The sequence below is a fragment of the Cylas formicarius genome, unplaced genomic scaffold, assembly GCF_029955315.1.
Source record: "Cylas formicarius isolate icCylForm1 unplaced genomic scaffold, icCylForm1.1 PGA_scaffold_1__22_contigs__length_36826433, whole genome shotgun sequence".
In the NCBI taxonomy this organism is placed as follows: domain Eukaryota; kingdom Metazoa; phylum Arthropoda; class Insecta; order Coleoptera; family Brentidae; genus Cylas; species Cylas formicarius.
In genome coordinates, this window is record NW_026844264.1 from 21,126,492 (window position 1) to 21,148,243 (window position 21,752).

Here is a 21,752-nt window from a genome sequence, read left to right on the forward strand (position 1 = left end):
CCAAAAATCAGAAGTATAATCTGTTGACAAATTGTTTTATAAAAAAATTCTCTGTCTCTTTGAAAGGTAAGTTGCCCCAAAGTTGAATCTCTTTGAACCACGCAAAGTTATAATATGTATATCGAAGGACTGGGTAGTGGATGACTCAGCGAACTACCAAATTAATTACTCTATCACAATAAAATATTTTTAGTGGTACCTCAATACATGAACTTTACAACGTCTGGTTTACTGACACACGCCTAACTCAAAGACGAAATACACACTGCATCCAAGACAAAAAGGATCTTGGTCACAGATATCGATTTGAATATGATTTTGCATAATTTGGTAAATATTAATTGATGGATAACAGTGTGCTAAATATTAACACACTATCTATACAAGTACAAGTTTAATATATAATAATATAACAACAACAAAAAAATAGTTTGGTTATAATTTTCATAATTTTTATTAGTATTAATTTTTTAAATAAGAGTTATACGATAATACTATTAATTTAGTTAAGTTTTTGAAACATGTGACTTCAAATTTTTTGAACATTTTTGTTAGTTTCAGTTTTAATTTTGGTTTGGTTGGTTTGGTTATAATTTTCATAATTTTTACTAGTATTAATTTTTTAGATGCGAGTTATACTATAATGCTATTAATTTAATTAGTCAGAATTAAGTTTTTATCATTATCAACGAGGTTGCCAAATTTTACCAAAATCGAGTAAAAAATATTTAGCAAAAAAGCGGTTCTTTTTGAAATACGTGACTTCAATTTTTTTTTTTAAATGTTAGATAGTTAGGCGAATCAATAGCCCAACAGTGGCGCATGTTAACCATCAACAAAACTTTGCAGATTTTTGTGAATCTCTTCCCATTTACAAAATAGTCATATAGCAGTACAGGGTCGAAAAGGAATAGCAAAATAAAAAAACTCCGCTTACGTATATTAAATTTTCGCTATATCGGATGAGCAAATTCCGAAGGATGCCGGCCTCGTGCAAATCCCCAAGACTGATCATGTCTTCGACGCCGTGCGCAGACGTAGCGTGCATTGCCTTGATGCGCCGGTCAGGCGGCAACCAGTACTCGTTGCCGTCATCATCGCGCACGAGGATCCGCCTACCTTCCGCGGACACGACGCGGCCTCCAATCGCCACGTCGAACTCCCCACCGCCAACGGGTTCGATCCATATATAATCTCCCTGGAAAGAAATATAAAAACATAATATCAGCTTTCTTTCGGAAAACTGTTGACAATAAATCGTTCCAATACTATGCTTTCATACCGAACGACGGACGGCACAATTTCTTTAGGTTGATTTAGTATGACCAGCAGTGACTATTTTAAAATAAATCTTTATTAACCAGTTGCACTGTGGTAACGCTCAAACCTCATACAAGTAGGTTAGTATTGTCCTGAGATTCGCAAAACATCTGGTGTGATAGTAATTAACTTTATTAAAATAAGTATCCGCAAGAATGAATTTTGATGATATCTGCTGATTTGTACAACAAGTGATGGAAAAACAGACTTTGACTGGAGTTAATTATATGGGATTGCCATAGACCACTACGGCGGAAGATTTTACACAAGGATCTTAGTTTGAAGAAATATAAAATACAGCCGGTTCCAGAACTGAAGCCAGGTGATCTGCTGGTGGAAGTTTTTGGTTAAGTTAAGTTAATTAAGTAGACGCCAAGCCTGAAGAAAACTAACAGCGATTCAAAAGTAAACAAACGTATCATGCGTTATTTTTAAAATATCAAAGTTCAGTTCTGTGAGAGACTTTGAGAGATATGGTTACTATTTGTATTGTATGCGTCATTTTCGTATAGACAACTTCTTCTTAAAAATTATTCATAAAAAAAATCTTCTTCAGTTATAATAATAGCATATTTAATTATTTTTGCAAATTGTGTAAGATATTGGTGTAAGAATCTCCCAAACTATACTTATTCCATCAGTTTAGTGTAGACCTATAAAGCGTAGAACATGTGCGATATGCGGCGATGAATGGAAAAATAAACTGCCGACGTAATTTTTGGTCGCGAAGCATGAAGTACTTTCCGGCTGGTGGTTTATTATACATCCGACCAAGTGGAAATGCACTTTGAGATGGAACGATCTCAGCGTACATATACGGATATACGCACAGGCACTGCAAACAGCGCAATTTTGTATTTACTTAGCAACCTGTTCTTCGCTACCGCAAGTTTTTCATACTTGGACTACGGATGGCGATGCACAATTTGTGCATGGCGTTGGGTAAAAAGTTATCTGTACACTATATAAAATTGAAAATCAATATTTTAAAAATGATTAATTATTTCGATCTATTTTGAGATTTAATGGTTAATATTGAAATTCTATTCATCAAAATAATATATGAAGGTACACCAAAGCTAACTGAAAGTAGTTAAAGCCGTTATTGTTGTTAGTGAGCTACCTACGGTACTTTAAGGATTATTTAAGCAAATATGAAATACATGATTGTAAATTAACCAATTAAACAAAATCTACAAGTTATTGCTCCATATTTGGCTACACAGCTGAAGTCCCTTATTCTGCAAAGAAGGAAAAGAAAAATTATGGGTCGGTAACCCTCTCTCCAATGAGCATTCTTAACTTAACATTTGTTTTAGGTTTGGATTAGTGCCGGTCTTGATCAAAGAATATCCCTCCTCATCTTTGTTAATTACCGGTGATTTCGTTTACTGAAAGACGTTACTAAAATTAAAGAATACCCTGCCAAACATAAAAACATTTTTGATATATTTATATATTCAAAAAATTACTAGTTTAAGAGAAAAGAAACAATCTTGTCCTCCATACTAATGAATTAGGACAAAGTTGTTTCTTTTTTCTTGAGCTTACTACTCCACTATTCTTTTGGTTCAGTCTTTGTCCGTTTATGAATCGGCTAATAAACCTTATTTAAATTAGAAACAATGTGTACATAAAAAAGAATATTATCAATTATAAATATAATTTAGATTTTTATTGAAGTTAGGTAATGTTCATAAAACTTTTCCTTTCATTGAATTGTCCGTGAAATTTTCCCATAGTCTATGCACTCGACCTAATTTAAGTTGGATCGGGCAATGATAATATTTAGTAATATTAGCGTACGCTGCTGAAAAAACTGATGAAACTTTTTCGGCATAAAATATTGAAAAAAAAGAGCGTTAGACTCTTGAAATGTTCTGGCCAATTATTTGAAAAAATAATTTAAATCACAAATTAAAAGAAAGCTCTGATCAGTTGTTTTTTTGTTTGCGTGTATTGGGTAAATAAGGAATTCTCAGAAATTAAATCTCAAGGATCAAAGGTTTATAGACTTACGGAGGGCCGGTATAGACTTTTCAATTCATGACATTGTTGGTTGTTTTTTCCGTGCCATTTTTTGGTCCATCAGGTCCACAATTTCAGGTTAGAAAAAAGCTAAATAACTTAAAAAAAATACTAATTTTTATGTATGTTTTCCAAATGTAATTTTTAAGGCAAATACTGATTATAAATAGGCATTATTGCATTAAAACTTTTTGAACATGCCAAAAATTTGTCATTAAAAGAAAAAAATTGGCTTTTTGTTAGTTCATTATGGATATCAAAGTTGTAACCGTGTTCAGGAAAAAAGGGATACTTACCCGCGTGACAATCACCATTACGGAAGCAAAATCATGGAAGACCTGTAACAAACAGTTGTGGTTTTAGTAACGTAATTTTTGTCGGTTACTTTTAATCTGCAGGTGATTAATTAGCATGACATACATTCCTATTTTTAGTTTTCTCGCATCATTAGGCTTCCGTTTAAATGTTTTTACTTCAACTTAAACAAAAGTTCACTTTCAAAACTGTGCAGTTGTTCATTGTTTTTAGGTTTCAGTGTCACGCACGATAACAAATATTTATTAAGTGTGATTAGCGTTGGTTAAAATCTTAACGATCAAATTTCAAATGTAAGCTGCTATTGCGTTAATGAGGGAATGCTGAATCTATATAACATTGATTGAGAAAATTAATATTGCTGGCAGTCAAATTAGTTACCGAATAATACTATTATTCCTACTATTCTTATTTCAATTATTCCTTTTGGTTGTAATTTTTTCTGCTGCAACTTCATCAGATATAGCTTCTAGTTTCCTTATTATTATATAATAATTTAATTAATTTAATTTATTCATTCATAGTTCTATAAGAGAACCTTCACAAAAACTCACTCGAATAATCAATTTCAACAAACAATTTGAATTTTTTAGATGGCGTCCCTTTCTGTGAAACTGTAAGTGATTGGATAATGGGATGCCCAAGTAATTTTTAGTTGATTATTACCAGTTAAATACACGGTCGAAATTAGTCTTGATAAATAGGAAATTATTATTGCTAACAATTAAAATGCATCTCTGAGAAATGATTTCATTTTTTAATAAGTAATTTTTGAGAACAATTAAGAAGCCCGTAAGTAATGATTTCATACAGGGGCTTTCTTATCTCTTGATAATTTAACGAAATTTAAATGAAACTTTTCTATGATTCTTTAAATATTTTATATAGAACACCCTCTAATAAAGCTACTTCATCGTAATTAGCTATTGCCCCGCTACAACTTTGTTATGATTTCCCTATGGCTATCGAGTCAATTTTTTCCGTAATATTTGTTTTTGTTAATCATTTACAAAATTACGTCTACTTTTCTTAACGTAGGTTCTGCATGGTAATTTCAAAAAGTATCTAATATTGGACAGATATGGGTGTAGATATTTTGAGACATTTCAGTGTTTTTACAGTTGTTTCCCAAACGGTATAAACAGAAATCTGATCCTAAATGTTCAAGTGGTAATCAAGTCATATCATTCAGGCTATAGCTTCCATTTAAGGAATTTAAAAAAAAAGTTGCGCTAACTGTATACGCGTATAAATTTGCAAAATACACTGACAAATATGCTTAATTCGCTTGCTATTAATAGGTCACGCGTTATTTGCTTTTAATTGCTGAATGATGTCGACTGCGTCAATTCAAAATATTTCGAAACTAAAAAACATCCATCGAAAAATCTAAAATACCTTCAAGTACCACACAGCATATTTAATGCTGTGTCAGTTATGTTCATTGTTATTTACTTTTTTGACCGCAGACGGCTGTCTAGATTTGTTTTTGTCTTTTCTTAGTCGGTGAAAACTGGGTAAATGTGACGGTCGATGAAAATTCAAACCACTGAAATAACTAACGGTGAAATGTATAGTAAATGAGGTTTTGCTTATTTTTCTAAGGTAAATGTATTTAATAATTATTGTGCTACTGTTGGAGGACAATTAAATTCTAGTATTGACGTCGTTTTTACTTGTGGTGCTATTAATTACCTATGAAAACCGTACGAATCCGATAGATACATCGATACCGAAGCATAACATGATAGACGACCATATCGATCTTGTGGGCAACATATTTAATTTGTTTCGTTATTTTTCCCGCAGAAGTATCGGCAGAAGTTTATACGGTATCCGTGTAACGGTAGAAGCCCGTAAAGAAGTGGGACCGCTATGTAAATAATGACACACAACTGAGAGAAACGATAACCATATATCAAAAATAAATGTTTAAATGGCATTATTACCGCCACGTGATATCTAAATTTTTGTCAATTAAAGATTAATATTATCAAAACGGCCAACGCATTGCATGACACAAGTAGTAATATTTTATTTCTAGGATAAGTTCAAAATAACATAATGTTTGTTAGTTTTTATTAATAATAGTAACTATAAACTGTAATACTATTTACAAAACTTCTGGATTCCTCCTGCGTCTGTTTTTGCTGAGTCGAACTTGCTGACGTTTCGCCAATCATCCTGTTGGCTTCTTCAGAGCTTGACTGAAACTAGCTCGTATTTTACTCTGTACCTGCTTAAATATGTTTGAGGGGGGTGGAGCTAAATGAGGGGCATAAACACCGTATCGGATGACTAATTCCCATATTGGTGACAGGTAGAGACCTGAGTCGCGGTTAAGATTGTTAGGTTGTTTATAGATTTCTGTAGACTCACGGATTTTTAGTTGGTAGAAGAACTGATTACATGCAAGAATTTTATTTTTTCGAATAAAATTTTATGTCCGGTTTCATGTCTGTGTTCGGCAAGAGCTGATTATTTATTTGTCTTATTCGTAAGGCTCTTTCGTGTTATTTGAACCTAGTTGATATTTTTCGTCCGGTTTCTCCAATGTATTCTTTGCCGCATATGCATAGAATGCTGTAAACTCGTGGCATCTCAAATGGAACTTTGTCTTTGACGGAGCGAAGATGTTGAGAGAATTGGTAAATCTGGTTTTGACGTTATCCTTCTTTAGAACTTTTAATATGTGGTCAGTGATGTTTTGAATGTAAGGAAGGACCACAGTGGCAAGTGTAGGATTGCTTTCGGCCTCATTGCTATTGGAAAGTTGTGGTAAAGTATATTTTTTGATGGAACGCTTTAATGTGGAAATTATTAGACAGGAGAGCAGAAGCAAGGTGTTTTAATTCTGTGTTCAGTGACTCGGGCTGAGATAGTTTTACGCCTCTGTAAACAAGAGAGTTGATAACCGATGATTTTTGGGCAGGATGGTGATGTGACCATGCATTAAGGTATCGGTCTGTGTACGTAGGTTTTCTGTAAACACAATGACCCAATGTTAGATCTGATTTTCTATTGTTAAGAATATCTAAGAATGGAAGGTTATTATTAGTTTCCAACTCAACGGTAAAACGTGTGTTAGGGTGTATAGAGTTTTAATGTCTAAGAAAATCTGCTAGGGTTTCTGGACCATGTGGCCAAATAACAGATGTAAGGTGTCGAGAGCGTTCTTCTCAAAGGCTTCCATAAATGCATTCGCAATGACTGGTGCTAGTGGAGAACCCATAGCTGTTCCCGACGTTTGTTCAAAAATTTGACCGTTATAAGAAAAATATGTTCCCGACAAGCATTTTTCAATTAAGGTGAGAAGGTTTGGTTCCAAATTCTAGGACTTTAAGATACTCTAGTTAGTTTCGACGTAGAATCCCTTTTTACCAAAGTTCCTATTCCTGAAACTCTCGACATCATTTCAGATATATTAAAGTCCGAGAATCTGGAACCAAACCTTCTCAACTTTGTTGAAAACGGAATTGATAACGGTAAAATTTTTGAACAAACGCCGGGAACAGCTATGGGTTCTCCACTATCACCAGTCATTGCGAATATATTTATGGAAGCCTTTGAGAAGAAAGCTTTCGACACCTCTCATCTAAAACCAAAATTATGGAAACGCTACGTCGATGATACCTTTGTTATTTGGCCTCATGGTCAAGAAACCCTAGTAAATTTTCTTAGACATTTAAACTCTATACACCGTAACGTACGCTTTACCGTTGAGTTGGAAACTAATAATAACCTTCCATTGTTAGATATTCTTTTAGAAAATCAGACCTAACATTGGGTCATTGTGTTTACAGAAAACCTACGCACACAGACCCATACCTTAATGCATAATCACATCACCATCCGGCCCAAAAATCATCAACTCTCAGCCCGAGTCACTGAACTCAGAATTAAAACACCTTACTTCTGCTCTTGTCTCTAATAATTTCCACATTAGAGATTCAAGACAAATTAACTCATCAGCTGTTGCCGAGCACATACATGAAACCAGACATAAAATTTTATTCGATAAAATTAAAATTCTTGCATGTAATCAGTTCTAAACTAACAACAACTAAAAATATGAGACTCAGGTCTCTACCAGTCACCAATATGGGAATCAGTCATCCGAGACGGTGTTTATGCCCCTCATTTAGCTCCCCCCCCCCCACCCTTAAATAATATATAAGCAGGTGCAGAGTAAAATACGAGCCAGTTTCAGTCAAGCTCTGAAGAAGCCAACAGGATGCTGGCAAAACGTCAGCAAGTTCTACTCTGCAAAAACAGACGCAGGAGGAATCCCGAAGTTTTGTAGAAAGTATTACAGTAGGCTGTGGAAGTTTTTTTCAAAATTAATGATAAACTGTCTTTATCAAAAATCAAAATATTACAATATAAGTCATAATACAAGAGTGGCGACATAGGCAAATTGAGCTCTTCCATGTAACCATAAGAACAGCAGCAACACCATAATTGTAAACAAAATACGCACCCGTATATACCTGCTTCGTAAGTACAAGAAATAGACGCACATCAAACTCATACGCTTTTGCTAGATACTGGCGACCCTAATAAACACTTTTTTGAAGGACTTTATTGTGGAGATGGACGTTATAGCATAAAGTATTACATTAAATATTTTAACTGTGTTATAGCTAAAAGCTCTCTGGAAAGGTACCGAAGTATGTCTAGCAACTCAGTATCTCAAACAATGACGGGTGTTTCGATTATGAGTATCATTTCCTCTGCAAAGTTTATCAAACAAGTTCGACGGGGTCGGGAGTTTAGTAAAAAAACAAAGGTGACTAACTGAACTTTATAACGGTCCGTCCTCCAGCTTGAGCCAACCCGAATCAGAGAGGCTCTGGGAAATATACTTTTTATTATAACTAATTATAATTATAATAACTAATACAAACAAATACAGGCATTCTGAAGTCGTTGGAGTCTCTCCTTACCTCGATTCAGCATAGGTGGCCAATACTGCAATAAGCGACATGGGATAAAATTAACATAACACGTCTTTACTGAGAAAATGTTTATGAATATCCAACGTCCTCAACTTATAGAAGGATTTTTGTAACACTGAACCAACATGCAAGTCAATGTCAAACCATAATCTTAAATTTTTACACCCGTCCGAAGAAGGAGAGGTAATCTTAAAAGAGGCGTTTCTTACAATTTATTCCTTTGTATTTCCAAATAATAACATCAGCGTTTTGTTAGTATTTCATAAGGGGTTATAAGCTGCAGACACCTTCGAAATTACATTCAAGAAAAGTAGAGAAGTCAACTGTATAAACTGAGAACAGAATAGCTCCCAGAATACTCCCCTGGGAAAACCCCTCTCCAAAGCAATGCCATCTGAATGAGTACTTCCTAAAACTACCGTTTGGTATTTCTGACAAAGAAAATTTTTAAGAAATGAAAGAGCAGTATCTATGCCGAAGAATTTCAGTTTAGCTAAGGGAAGGAAATGATCCAAGGTGTCGAACCCTTTGCTATAGTCCAAGAGTATGAGACAAGAGTTTAATTTAGAATCAGCTGCTCTCAATAAATCATCAGAAACATGAAATAAGGCAGAAGTAGTGCTGCGAAGAGGCCGAAACCCAGATCAAGCGTTTGGGATAATTTTGTTGTCGCACAAGAACTGACGAAGTTGTTTAGCTGCAATTTTTTCCACAACCTTTGAGATGGTTGGTAACAAACTGATTGATCTAAAACCGTTTAATGCCACTCTTGAATGCTCTTTCTTTGGAACGGGTGTAACTTCAGTTTGAGTCATCCAAGAATAAATGGGCCACCCCGTACCTAAACTACGAACAAAAAATTTCATTGGCTGGTGGAATAACCCTTGTTGACATTTACCACTGAATTGGTTTTAGCTCATGCGCAAAAAATCTTAGAATATTTTTCACGGTTCTAGAACTATTGGAAAACAGTTCCGGAACACTGTTGGAACAGCAAAGTTTTAAACCGATCCGAACTCGAAATGAACGTTAATTTGCCAATGTGCTTAGTACAAGTAAAATATTTCCAGGCTCTGCTGAAATAAACCTCTTGTTTGCGACTGTATTTTATGGATAGTTATTTTTATTACTGTATAGTTTTAGTGGAAAGTGGGTTAAGTAGACACGACAGTACTAAACCAAAGTCTAGCAAGAAGCCGCGTTTGTTTTTTAGTTTTATGTTTCTTCAGAGATCTCCCATTCTGACATTTGCCTCTTATACAGTTCGGAACTTATTCGCAACAGGCTCGCGAGTCCTACGAAGTGGTTTGTTACGAAGAAAAAAAGTATAAGAACATGTAAAGGCATACGTGCTAAGTCATCAGCTTAAAAATGGCTAGGTGGTAAGGGTCTTCATTGAAGTAAATGCTGCAAAAAACTACCACAAATATAAAAAGATTGGAACCGTATATTTTGTTCAAAAAGTCACGGACTTATCAAACTGCCGTATGTTGTTAATGAAACTGGTTTTCTCCGTCTTATGCCCCGAATCTTATGAAATATTGTACCCGACGTATTTGAGATTTCAACATGAAAAGTTTGTAAGCATTGCCACAATGCCTATGGCCCTTCGATAGAGGTTTTAATTTCTCAACCAATTTCAATAGGTCGGTGAACTTGGACGTGGTGTAGCAATTAAGTTGGAGATTTATTTAGGCACATTTAAAACTCTCAAGGCGGGGAATCTTCTGATCCTATTTTATATTACCACGGTCGTTACATGCGTATTTAATCCCTTTCTTTCGACAAGACTTTTTTGAACATCAATTTTATTAATTTTGCTTACAGCTATTCCACCGATTTCTGTTTACCCCGTTCGACAATCTCTATTTTGCCATTCTCCATTCCAAATTACTTTATTGCCATACGCTACCTGCAAAATGGATCCTTAGGTTGAATGTTAATTTTTATTTTTGTTATTTATTTTGGGTGGTAACTAATGCTTAATAAAAGAAAATTTAGATAAATTGCTGTGAATTCTGAAAAAGTTTTATAATTGAAATAATTGAATTGTGAGAACAATTAAATTTTACTCCTTTTGAATTTGAATTGCACAAAATGAACCAGACGGTGTCGCTGTTTACAGATGTCAAGGTAAATTGAAAACTTTAAGAATAACTGTTTAGCACTAATTAAATTTGTATGCGCACATTTAACGCACTCATTTTCGTATTGGTCAGATTTCGCTGACTTTGACGAAAAATTAAAACTACTACCATAAATTATATTATAATGTAAAATTGCAATCGTAAAATTCAGAACGCTTTGCTTGTTAGCTGACGTGGGTCAACAACAACTTAATGCTATCAAAGTCATTTTGATACTTGAAGGTTGGCTGCGCTGCACTTAAAGACCAACTCCAAACATTTCTTGCTTGAAGTTTTAGAAGTTGTTGTCGTTAACACAATTGTGATAATAAAATACTAAAAACTTTACTGTCTTAACAGTCAAATTCTTGTTGTGCAAAACTGCTCCTGTCCATACCAGTTGCTGATCTAATCTGCAGAACTCTAATTCGGTGGTATAAGTCAGGAGTTACTTCAACACTGTTTGGATACATGTCTGACAGAACCTCTTCCGAAAATTACCTAGTGCTATAAACAGGCATCAGTGGACGGTCCCAACAAGTAGTTATTCTAGACCACGATTCGGCTACCGCACGAAAATCGTGGTAAAGTGGTTAACCGGCAGGCGAAGGATTTTTTGGCAACCACCTTTGAATAGTACTATACATAGGAGGCATAAACATATTAGACAAAACCAGCAAGGTTATGTTATGGCAGTAATTCGTCGATTTTTTTGTTTAATAACCAAGTCCAGAGTTCCTTATCGGAATGTAGGTACGTTTACATTTAACGTTTATTACTAGATAGGCCATTGCGATACTTTTTACGAGGCCTCTAGATATAAGGCTTAAATATTTAAATAAAAAATATATTTGTTTACAACCGCGTTATCGCGTTAACAACTTTTTACGTAAAATGTTTACCTAATTTAAATTCGGAACAAATCCCCAACGTTTAACACTTCTGCACCGCATACCTACAGTTACGTGTAACACTTTCCGGATTTTTTTATTTACGCACCGAAACAGCATGACTTACCCGGAATAAAGTAAAAAAAAATCACTTAAGATAATCCAAACATCGCTTAAGTTAAACACCACACTTAAGAACTTTTCGCACTGGCACTTTTTGCGGGGACATAAAGGTCAATCACGTTCGAGTCGAACAGTCACAATACTCAAAAGTGCTGTTACCTTTAATTACCTGCGTGGAACGACTTCGACGGCAAACAGGTACAATACCTACGAATGGCGAAGTGGAATTGATGGTTGCCTAAACTAAGCTCAACATGTTCTCGCCGCGCATTCACCCGAAATACATTCACTCCATTACTCCCTTGCTTTCTAATTAAGTATTGTTAGGATGTCTGCCAAATAAAGTTATCAATTCGCTCAATATGGTCACGTTCACTTTGATCAAGACGTTGAAGAAATATATCTAAGCTAAAAGTAGGTTCTAATAGAATTTCAAGCAAGATTGTGAAAACTTATTCTGCTGTGCTTTCAGAGCCGATTTATCTTATTTGAAAAAATCTTTGGACTCAAATATATCGAATTAGTGGGCATCGCCAAATGTTACACTAAGAATCTCGAGTAGCAGAATGACTTTGGTCCTGGCAGTTCACGTACCACTGCCACTAGAATCATGTAATCCAGTACACCTTGCCTTAATTCAGAAAAAACCTTAGATGAAGTGCCATGGACTCTTGTAATTCAAACGTTAAAAGGTCCGAGTAATTGTGAGAGTGGATAACCAACTGGTGTTTGAAAGGTAATATTGTGCCTAGTGTAACTTCTCAAAGGCGTTATTGTGACCGATGATAAACCCTGGTTTGTTTGTACATACCTCAAACATAGCCAAGAAAGCATATTCCACCTTGTTTTTGTTAAGGACATTCCGCAATTTTTTTATGATCTATATCCTATATTTGATCCCATATTTGAATTGGCTTCTAAAGTCTGGGGCCCATAGCGATAGTGACATTCTGAAGCGCCAAGTGTTGATCACTACAACTTAGAAATAAGCGCTATCGAAGATTACGCATGACCAGTTTCAGTGTGGCGATGATGAGCGTCTACGCGGGCATTCATTTCAGATATGGCAAGAACAATTTAGAACACCACACCGCTTCGTATTTGATAAATATTTTGTATGTGTTTAAGCGTCACCTAGACCGCAATATTGTCCATCGACGGCAACAACTAAAACATTTGTGAAGGATATTGTTTGTGACTTTTAATTTGTATTATGTTCATTCTTCATTCTCACGCAACTATCAATGTGACAGGTCTATTCTTTGCAATATTTACACCTTATGAAATGATGGTCATTATCGTCAATATCTTTTTTGTAACATTCGTTTAAAGAAACATTCTATCCATGAGTGTTTGTTTCGCTAACCGTCCTCGTCCCCAACCCCAGTCCCTATTAGAATGCTGTAGTCTTGAGGAAGTACTGCACCTCTTTCATCTACATGAATAGTTCTTCTAGCTCAATGAACTGAGCTCTTAGTACTCTTAATCGTGTGGCATCTAATAGTCTGTAACTGGTTACGAGATGAATACTATTTCTAAACACAACCTACATGTTGCGCAGTGGTGTACCACTGAAGCTGAGAGGCTACTCTTGGTCCTGCGACATAGAGCGTCTCATAATTAGGACTTCCACCAGACAGTAGAAAGCACTACGTTTTCGTCTTCCATGCTGAAACGATACTGACAATTATATTGGAACAATCTTGTTAATGTTTTTCAAATGTTGAGTAGTTCAGCTCAGCACGGAGTCTAGATAGGTTTGTCCAAGTACCTCCTATTAAACACACTTCGTTTAAATCTCCGCTTACATAAGATCCCCGAATGGCAGTTATCTGTTCTATTGGAACTACTATATATTCCAGACTTTGTGTCTGTTTTAGACCGGGATTATACAAAACAATAAAATTTTCTTCCAGCAAGTTGCTCTGTACCTTCCATCTTCATAGCGGGCACATCTTGATTCCCGTCTGAGACGAATACAGCCGCTATCCCTCTATACCTTGCAATCTTAAGGTCGTTCTTACGGTACGGTAAACGATTATACTCTATCGGGAGATGCATTAATTAAATAATTTACCTTAAAAATATTTAAAGAGCTGGAAATTTTGATGGACAAGCGGAAAAATGTTCTTGGATATCAGGAAGATTAAAGATATATTTTATTAGAAGTGTGCAACAATAACGTCCTCCAGCAAATTTCTCATGGAATCCCAGGGTCACAAATACATAGGTAACTGGAGTAGGTAACTGGAGGAAACAATAATGTATGTGGGGATTGTTGGACTCAGGAACGACTTGTACTCGATATGGTTTACTTAATTTTACGGATTGAGTAGGTGACAAGTGATGCACGATATATTGCCTTGAATGAACTTTTTTCTAAATTAAATTATATCATGAAGAACAGGGACTTTCTTACGTCATTCATAGTATGATAACCAGAGGGCAAATTCTATTGTTATCAATGACGGTATCATAGAGGGGGCAAATGGTTATTGCCAAGTCACACTCGGAACGAAAAATTTGTAATTTTTCAAACCAACTTGGTCTTGTTATAAGATAAACCTTATGCAGTGCTTATAAATAAATAAATAAATAAATATGCGAAAACAAGAACCTATGGAGGAAGACACAAGTGCTGATAAGGCCAAATTGGTTAACGAAATGCTTGCCCAGATGCATACTCAATAAATCTATATACAACGGACTTTTAAATTACCTTTCTCATACTAGGTCCGGCGTTATTGGGGAAGCACGGCTTGACTTAAGAGCTCAATCATGTGTTGGCAAGTATTTACTTTTTAACAATTAATTATTCATTAATATCAATAAAAATATGATTACCCGGTCCGTATAATGACCAAGCTCACCTGGCCTAGTTACTGGCGTGATTGTAGAAAAACGGCGGAAGATTACACTAACATGATGTTAACTTATTACATAAAAATACGGCATATTAAACAATTTTCAGTTTACAACCTACATTTCTTTCGTCTTAAATTATTTTGTCCAACTGCTGAGAGATGCGTACATACTACAACATTTATCACTCTCAAGTAATGAACATTCTTAATAACATTGTTTCTTGACACTTAAACTCATTAAAAATGAAACGGCGCATTGTTCCCCAACGCACCATCTGGGTGCAACCTTCCTAATTACCTGCGCGGCGTGACCAATGAACAGCATTGTGCTACAGGCATTTTAGTTCTATCCGTTAAGGACACCAGCCTTAACGGAGCACTTGAAAAGCAGAAATACAGTAAACCTTAATCCTCTGACATCCGTGTGAAACGACGAAAAAAATATTTTACAAATATTTGCTCAGGCCTAACATTCATAAATTTTACAGAACATTTTTGGATTAGAGATACATTTTATCGGAAGGGTGCAGCAATAACGCCCTAAAGTAAATTTCTCATGAAATCCCATGATCACAGAATACTAAGGTAAGTTATAGCTCCAGTGATGATAGATTAATTAGTTACATAAAGTAAGGTATTTTTTTTAATTACGCTTTATTTGGCCAATGCTGCTAAGGCAATTCGGCCAGCTAAAGTAAGGTATTATTGTGCCCATCTTCTTCTTCCTCTTTCATTTTGTTTTAATCTAGTTATCGGAGTCAATCGCTTATACCCGCCAACGCATTGAACAAAACCAACGGATTCTATGAGAATGAAGTTCATTCAGATTCCAGGTCTAAGGTTGATTCTGTGGTGGAGCATTGCACGCGGCGTTTTAACCTCCGTTCGCTCCCGACAGAATCCCTTGTATTCGTCCTCAAAAGTTTGATATCGGTTTCCACTGTGTGGACTTAGTGTTGTTAGTGTTCAGTGCATGTTTTAAAGTTATAATCGTCGTCGGCCCCGTCGTTTTTCCCCGTTCACGCCGGTATGGAGGCCGGATGGGCCCGGATGGTCCGTGGTGAAAGCGGGGGGTGTCGGTTTTTTTGGGTATCGGTCAAATTTGTTTTTTTGCTAGTTGAGCAAATATTGGTTATATGTCTTCTTTGTACGTGTTGGTCAATGACCAAAAGCGAAGAGCCTCGACGGAAGTCGGCAATGGGCGAATGATCCTAGCAGTCCAGCCCAACATTTTTTTGTGAAACGCATACTTGAACTTTTGAAGGTCTAAGGTTGATTCTGTGATTGAGCATTGCACGCGGCGGTTTAACCTCTGTTCGCTCCCGACAGAATCCCATGTATTCGTCCCAAAAAGTTTAATATCGGTTTCCACGGTGTGGATTTAGTGTTTTGAGTGTTCAGTGTACGTCTTAAAGTGATAATCGTCGTCGGCCCCGTCGTTTTTCCCCGTTCACGCCGGTATGGAGGCAGGATGGGCCCGGATGGTCCGCGGTGTAAGCGGGGGGAAGCCGATTTTTTTGGTATCGGTCAGAATCGTTTTTTGCTAGTTGAGCAAATTATTGGTTATTTTTTTTCTTTGTACGTGGTGGTCATTGACCAGAAGCGAAAATCCTCGACGGAAGTCGGCAATGGGCGAATGATCCTAGCAGTCGAGCCCAACATTTTTTGTGAAACGCCTAATTGATTTGAAGGTCTAAGGTTATGTTGGATTTTGTTGTGTGTATAAATTTTCTTAAAGTTTTGAAACTGGAGGAAAAGACCAAAGTCATATTCAAATGGAAATTTCTACGAACGACGAAAACCCAGACTATGAAAGCATTTACTTACAATGTCAGCAAGATCTGGAAAAACTTAAATTCGAAGAAGTAGCTGAGCAACACTAAATTTGTCACAGAAATTGTACTTTCTTTAATTTTAGAAAACTTTATTGGACGATTTAAATGCTATGCTAAGTCAGAAAACATATATAGAAAGCAAAATAAATGAAATATCCAAAGTAATTCCAACTCTTAAAGTTATGAAGCAAAATGCTGAAGAATTAGTTTCAACCGTTAATGAAATATCTGAGAGTTCTGAAAAAATAAGTGGCAAAATTCGTACTCTGGACACTGTTAGAGTATGTATATATATATATATATATATATATATATATATATATATATATATATATATATATATATATATATATATATATATATATATATATATATATATATATATATATATATATATATATATATATATATATATATATATATATATATATATGGATATATATATATATATGGATATATATATATATATATATATATATATATATATATATATATATATGGATATATATATATATATATATAATGTTTTATTTTCTTCTGATGTCTGTAATAAATATGTTTATACTATTTTAGAACCGTGTTGATGAATGTATGCTTCGTGTGAATGATTTAATAGATCTTGAAGTCTGTTCTCAAGGTGTTCAGGCTGCAATATTGGATATGGATTATGAAAAGGGGGCTGCCCATATTCATCGGTTTCTGTCAATGGATCAGACTTTACTTCAAAGAACTGCTAATGATATGGATAATGTGTCCAATATGCTCAAGTCTGTGAGAACTCTCCAAGATGCAACAGCTCAATTGAGGGCAATAGTGGAACACAAGTTTACCGAAGCTGTCAATAATGAGGACTTAGCTTTAATTGAGAAATTTTTTAAAATATTTCCCTTGCTTGGAATGCACGCTGAAGGTTTGTTAAGTATTATTTAAAAAAATTAAGCCAATTTTTTGTTTTCTGTTTTTCTTAAATTTTAGGTGTGCGAGAATTCTGTACCTATTTGAGAACTAAAGTGGCTGAAACTGCTGATAAAAATTTAAAATCTGCAATGACTATGCCATTAGCAGATAAACGTCATGCCATTATATATGCAGATACTCTTACTTTCCTATTTGAAGGCCTAGCGAGAATAATAGATTCCCACCAACCCTTATTAGAAACTTACTATGGACCAGGCAAGATGTTGCCGACAGTAGATATTTTACAAAAGGAATGTGATAAGCAAGTTAAGCGCCTTCTTTCTGAATGGATGAAAGCAAGAAAACTTAAAGAAAAATTGCAGGTACTTTCTTAGGAGTGAATGTTAAATATTGCTGCATGTTGATTTATAGGTTATTACTGATCTTTCGAGAATGAATCCTACTGCTAGCTTTGGTAAACTGGAAAAGATTGATCCCAAGGATTTGGACATATTGATAGGGGAAACAACTCTAATGCACTTCCGTTGTGAGCTTTATATCAAGTTTATCAACAGAAAAGTGGCTGTGAGTTTTACCGTTTCATATGCACCAAAAGATTTATAATCTCTTTTAAGGCCGACATTGAAATTAGCACACCTGATGCAGTGCAAAAAGAAAAGTCCTTAAAATTATTGGAACAATTAATTGTCAACAGTGATTTAAGTCAATGTAAACATGAACTTTTGTCTTACTATTTAAAATTTGAGCAATATTTTATGGAAGAATCAGTAATCAAAGCTATTAATATGGATTGTTTAGATCCCTCCCAACAGATTTCTAGTATGGTAGACGATACTTTTTTTATAGTCAGAAAATGCATTAGGTAAGAGTATGGACAGTGATAACGTATGTATTACTGTTAAGCTAATAAATTTTCATTGCTTTTTATTAAATCTAATGTTGTCTGTTATTTTGTTGCAAAATTTATTGAAACAGTAGGAAAATTATATGTCTGTGGAGGATTTAAGTAATTTGGAATAAAACAAACACAAAAATCAAGAATTTAATATCAGTATTTTTTTGGTTCATGAATCCTGACCTTTTAAATTGCGAGTTAACCACCAGTTGGAACCAGTATTGTTTTGCAGTAAAAAAATTCATTACTGCACTCAATTTATTCTTATACATATATATTATATCTCATCTGTTTTCAGAAAGTAATTTTTTTCTTATTTTTCTATATATTCAAGGGCCTCCAGTTATTATTTTTCATGTATTAATTTATTAGGGCCTGTGGAAGGAATTTTCTTTGAAAAATTAATATTACTGCTATAAGTAAAAGTGAATTAAATTTCTGCAGAGCCTGTTTGAAGGCAGGGTTTGTTTTTTATTTTATTTAATTTTTGAAATTTAAACCTCGCAAAATCTTACTAGTTATAAGCTAGGTTTGGAATGCACTAGTTTTATTTGTAAAAAATTTAAATTTAAAAATGGAAATAGTTTTGTGATTGTGTTCATTATGTAATTACACATAACATGTAATTTTTCAGACGGTCCATATCAACAGGTAGTTTAGACGGAATATGTGTAATAATTAATAACGCCTGTCGCGTATTGGAGAACAATTTTTGTGATAATTTAAAGATGAGATTGAAGCAAGGATACCCATCTGGATATTTAGATCTAACGCAGGCCTATAATGTACTTCAAACTTCAATTCAACAGGGACGGTTGCAATCGGGAGATACAGAACAGGCGCGCACGGCTTTTATAGTAAGTGAAAATCAAGGAATATTTGGAGTAGGAGTTGTAAAAAATCTCATTATGGAAGTCGATTAAGAGTAATTGCTGAAAATATTTTCTTGCTAGGGTTGTATAAAAAAAATGTCCCACGTTAATATTTATCATGAAGAACATCAAATAGAGAAGACTTACATATCTAGCTTGGTGTCTGTAACTTTGGTTTAATTTAAAGGAATTTGGTAAATTAGATCTTTAGGAAAGATTGCTGAGTAAAATGAAAAACAGCCATGCCAAACTGGTTCTTGTTACCTTAGCAATAAAAAGAAATAGTAAATTCTGACGTCATTTATTTAATGGATTTTGAATTTTGCATTTCTTTCTAAAATATCTACCCTTGATTGATATTTTTGCTTCCATTCCAGTTTTTTATTTTTAAATTTAATTCTTTAAGGTACAAAGCAAACATGTGTTTTTTACTGAAACACATATATATTTCCTTCATTTAATTTTTTGGGTTTTCTGAAAAAATATCTATATATTTATTTTTTAAGTAATGCCATAATTTTCGGTTTTAAAATAATATTTCATATTACAATTACAATTTTTTGAACCTACCGATATCTCAGCTATTATTGAAAACGGTATGGATGGACTGATCGATAGGCTTCTTACTTTCCTTAACTTTTATTTCATTTCAGCTGATACAACCGTTATTAGACAATTACATATTTTCGGAAAGCCTATAACACAATTCTGAAGTTATACGACACCTGTGGTGAAGTCACAGACGCGCGTTGACAAGGCGATCTTTGCAATTTTAATATAGGTTCCATTTGCCAAGTATGTTTCTTGTTGAATGAGTATTTTGCCCTTGGTTAAAATTGTGTGATAAGAGTGATTTTTCTCTAATCATATCGCAATATTAAATAGTGGACTTCACATTTTTGTATTAGGTATACAATTACGAAAAGTAATTTATATTGAAATCCGCGATTTATCTTGGTTTCACTTTAACAACATGCTTGCAATAGGTTTTGTAATTTTATTAGATGGCTTTAAACAATGCAGATACAAGTACTGAATATGTGGAAGCGCTGTGCGACAGCATTCTAAAAGAAATAGAATCCGCGTGGCCCCGCATGAACCCCAACCAGAGAGGTAAACTAGAAAGCTGCCTCTCGGGATTGTCATCAGTCGTAGTAAATCTCAAAAGTATCATCAATTATGGTATGCAGCAACTTGGTTCTACTGCCATCAAACCGCGAATCACCCCTTGGGTAGACAGTTTCCTAAATTATAGCCATGATCTGACAGAAGTGAGTATTAATAATATTTCATATGCCTTTCAAGCAGAAAATTGTGCACGCCTATGCATCTTATAAAAAACATTTTACATTTAACATTTTAGCGAATTCCCTTGAAAATGGAAACCCTGCTTCATAAGAAAGAAAGGTCGGGGAATGAGGTCACTGATACAAATTTATTTATTAAATTTCCAGACACAATATATATTATTGATAATTTATTTTTTTAATATCTGTTTACAATTCCTCCGTTAGTAAAAGAAAATTACAAGTTTTGTTTTGGATTTTAGACCTTCTTATGTCTTCTTATACTGTATTTGAAAGTTCCTACAAGATTTTAACCACGTTCTTCGTCAGCTAACCAAATACTACCAATTTAGACAAAATGTAATATGTCAGTTTCTTATACTACCCTATCATTTACCAAAAAAGATTATAAAGTATTCAATACTAATTCAGTAAAATAACGGCCATTAAAAAACGTGCCGGATTTTCTAATAGTCATGTTCTATGTTGAAAGGATGAATTGTCAGAGTATGAAGCTGGAGAGTCGTTTGCTCAAACGTTAATAATGAACTTGGAGACACTGTTATCTTCGTTTCGTGATATTTTGACACCTTCTAACCATGAAAATTTCACTGAAGTTCTTACAACAGAAGTGACGCAAAGGATGGAGAAAGCTGTAATGAAAAGTACATTTAATAGGGTAATCTTTAAAATTTATTTCTTTCTGCAGGCGTTTTTTTTTGGGTACCTTAATTTTAGCTCGGCGGGTTGGTATTGGATAAGGAAATTCGATCATTGTCGGGATATATCACGGCCGCCACCAACTTTTCGGTTCGCGATAAATTTGCAAGATTAAGTCAAATTGCGACAGTATTAAATCTGGAACAAGTTAGCGAGATTTACGATTATTGGGGCGACCACGATGGCGCTCTGACTTGGAGGCTGACTCCCACCGAAATTAAAAATATTATGAAACTGAGGTAAGTTAATAATGAATGTTTTTTGTTCGTTGTAGTGGCGTCACTACTACTTTTACTTTTTATTACCCGCTTGAAATTAAATACAAAATTCATACAATTTTTAATCTTGTTTTTCCTTAACGGTACGAAAGTTTCATTGCAAGGACAAAACAATTTGCTCTCATGCCCAATTTTTTTTTGCAGGAGCGATCTGCGACAGGAGGAAATTAAAAGATTAAAGTTGTAATTAGTAGTTGGAGTTCTTGCAACTATATATGTATATTCCTTTAATAAAAAGTTGTATATGCCTCGCATTTTCTTTATTTTATGTTTTATAAATTGTTTTTTATTCTATTTTGTTGAAAAGTTAAGGGAGGAGCCAGG

The 21,752-nt window shown here is 34.6% G+C and overlaps 2 protein-coding genes across 6 annotated transcripts in view; one reads left to right on the forward strand and one right to left on the reverse strand.

Moving 5' to 3' along the window:
• Positions 1 to 14,762, reverse strand: part of LOC132696120 (myosin-VIIa) — a 41,017-nt gene extending 26,255 nt beyond the window's left edge. For 2 of the 5 annotated variants that reach the window (XM_060660750.1, XM_060660746.1), the window contains exons 1-3: positions 11,765 to 11,929; positions 3,645 to 3,686; positions 938 to 1,198 (exon numbers count right to left, since the gene is read on the reverse strand). In XM_060660750.1, coding sequence (XP_060516733.1) covers positions 938 to 1,198; positions 3,645 to 3,662 — 279 coding nt within the window. In that variant the 5' untranslated portion in view covers positions 3,663 to 3,686; positions 11,765 to 11,929. Of the gene's footprint in view, positions 1 to 937; positions 1,199 to 3,644; positions 3,687 to 3,768; positions 3,826 to 11,649; positions 11,721 to 11,764; positions 11,930 to 14,743 lie in introns of those variants that run through there. The other 3 variants (XM_060660749.1, XM_060660747.1, XM_060660748.1) reach the window with 3 other exon arrangements.
• Positions 14,763 to 15,897: 1,135 nt separating this feature from the next.
• LOC132696898 (conserved oligomeric Golgi complex subunit 4) lies at positions 15,898 to 21,701 on the forward strand. The gene is made up of 11 exons (XM_060662023.1): positions 15,898 to 16,489; positions 16,543 to 16,740; positions 17,033 to 17,369; positions 17,435 to 17,739; positions 17,789 to 17,941; positions 17,992 to 18,239; positions 18,907 to 19,129; positions 20,149 to 20,415; positions 20,924 to 21,109; positions 21,169 to 21,389; positions 21,573 to 21,701. The coding sequence occupies exons 1-11, from the start codon at positions 16,400 to 16,402 to the stop codon at positions 21,613 to 21,615; spliced, it is 2,271 nt and encodes a 756-aa protein (XP_060518006.1). The 5' UTR covers positions 15,898 to 16,399; the 3' UTR covers positions 21,616 to 21,701.
• The last annotated feature ends 51 nt before the right edge of the window (positions 21,702 to 21,752 follow it).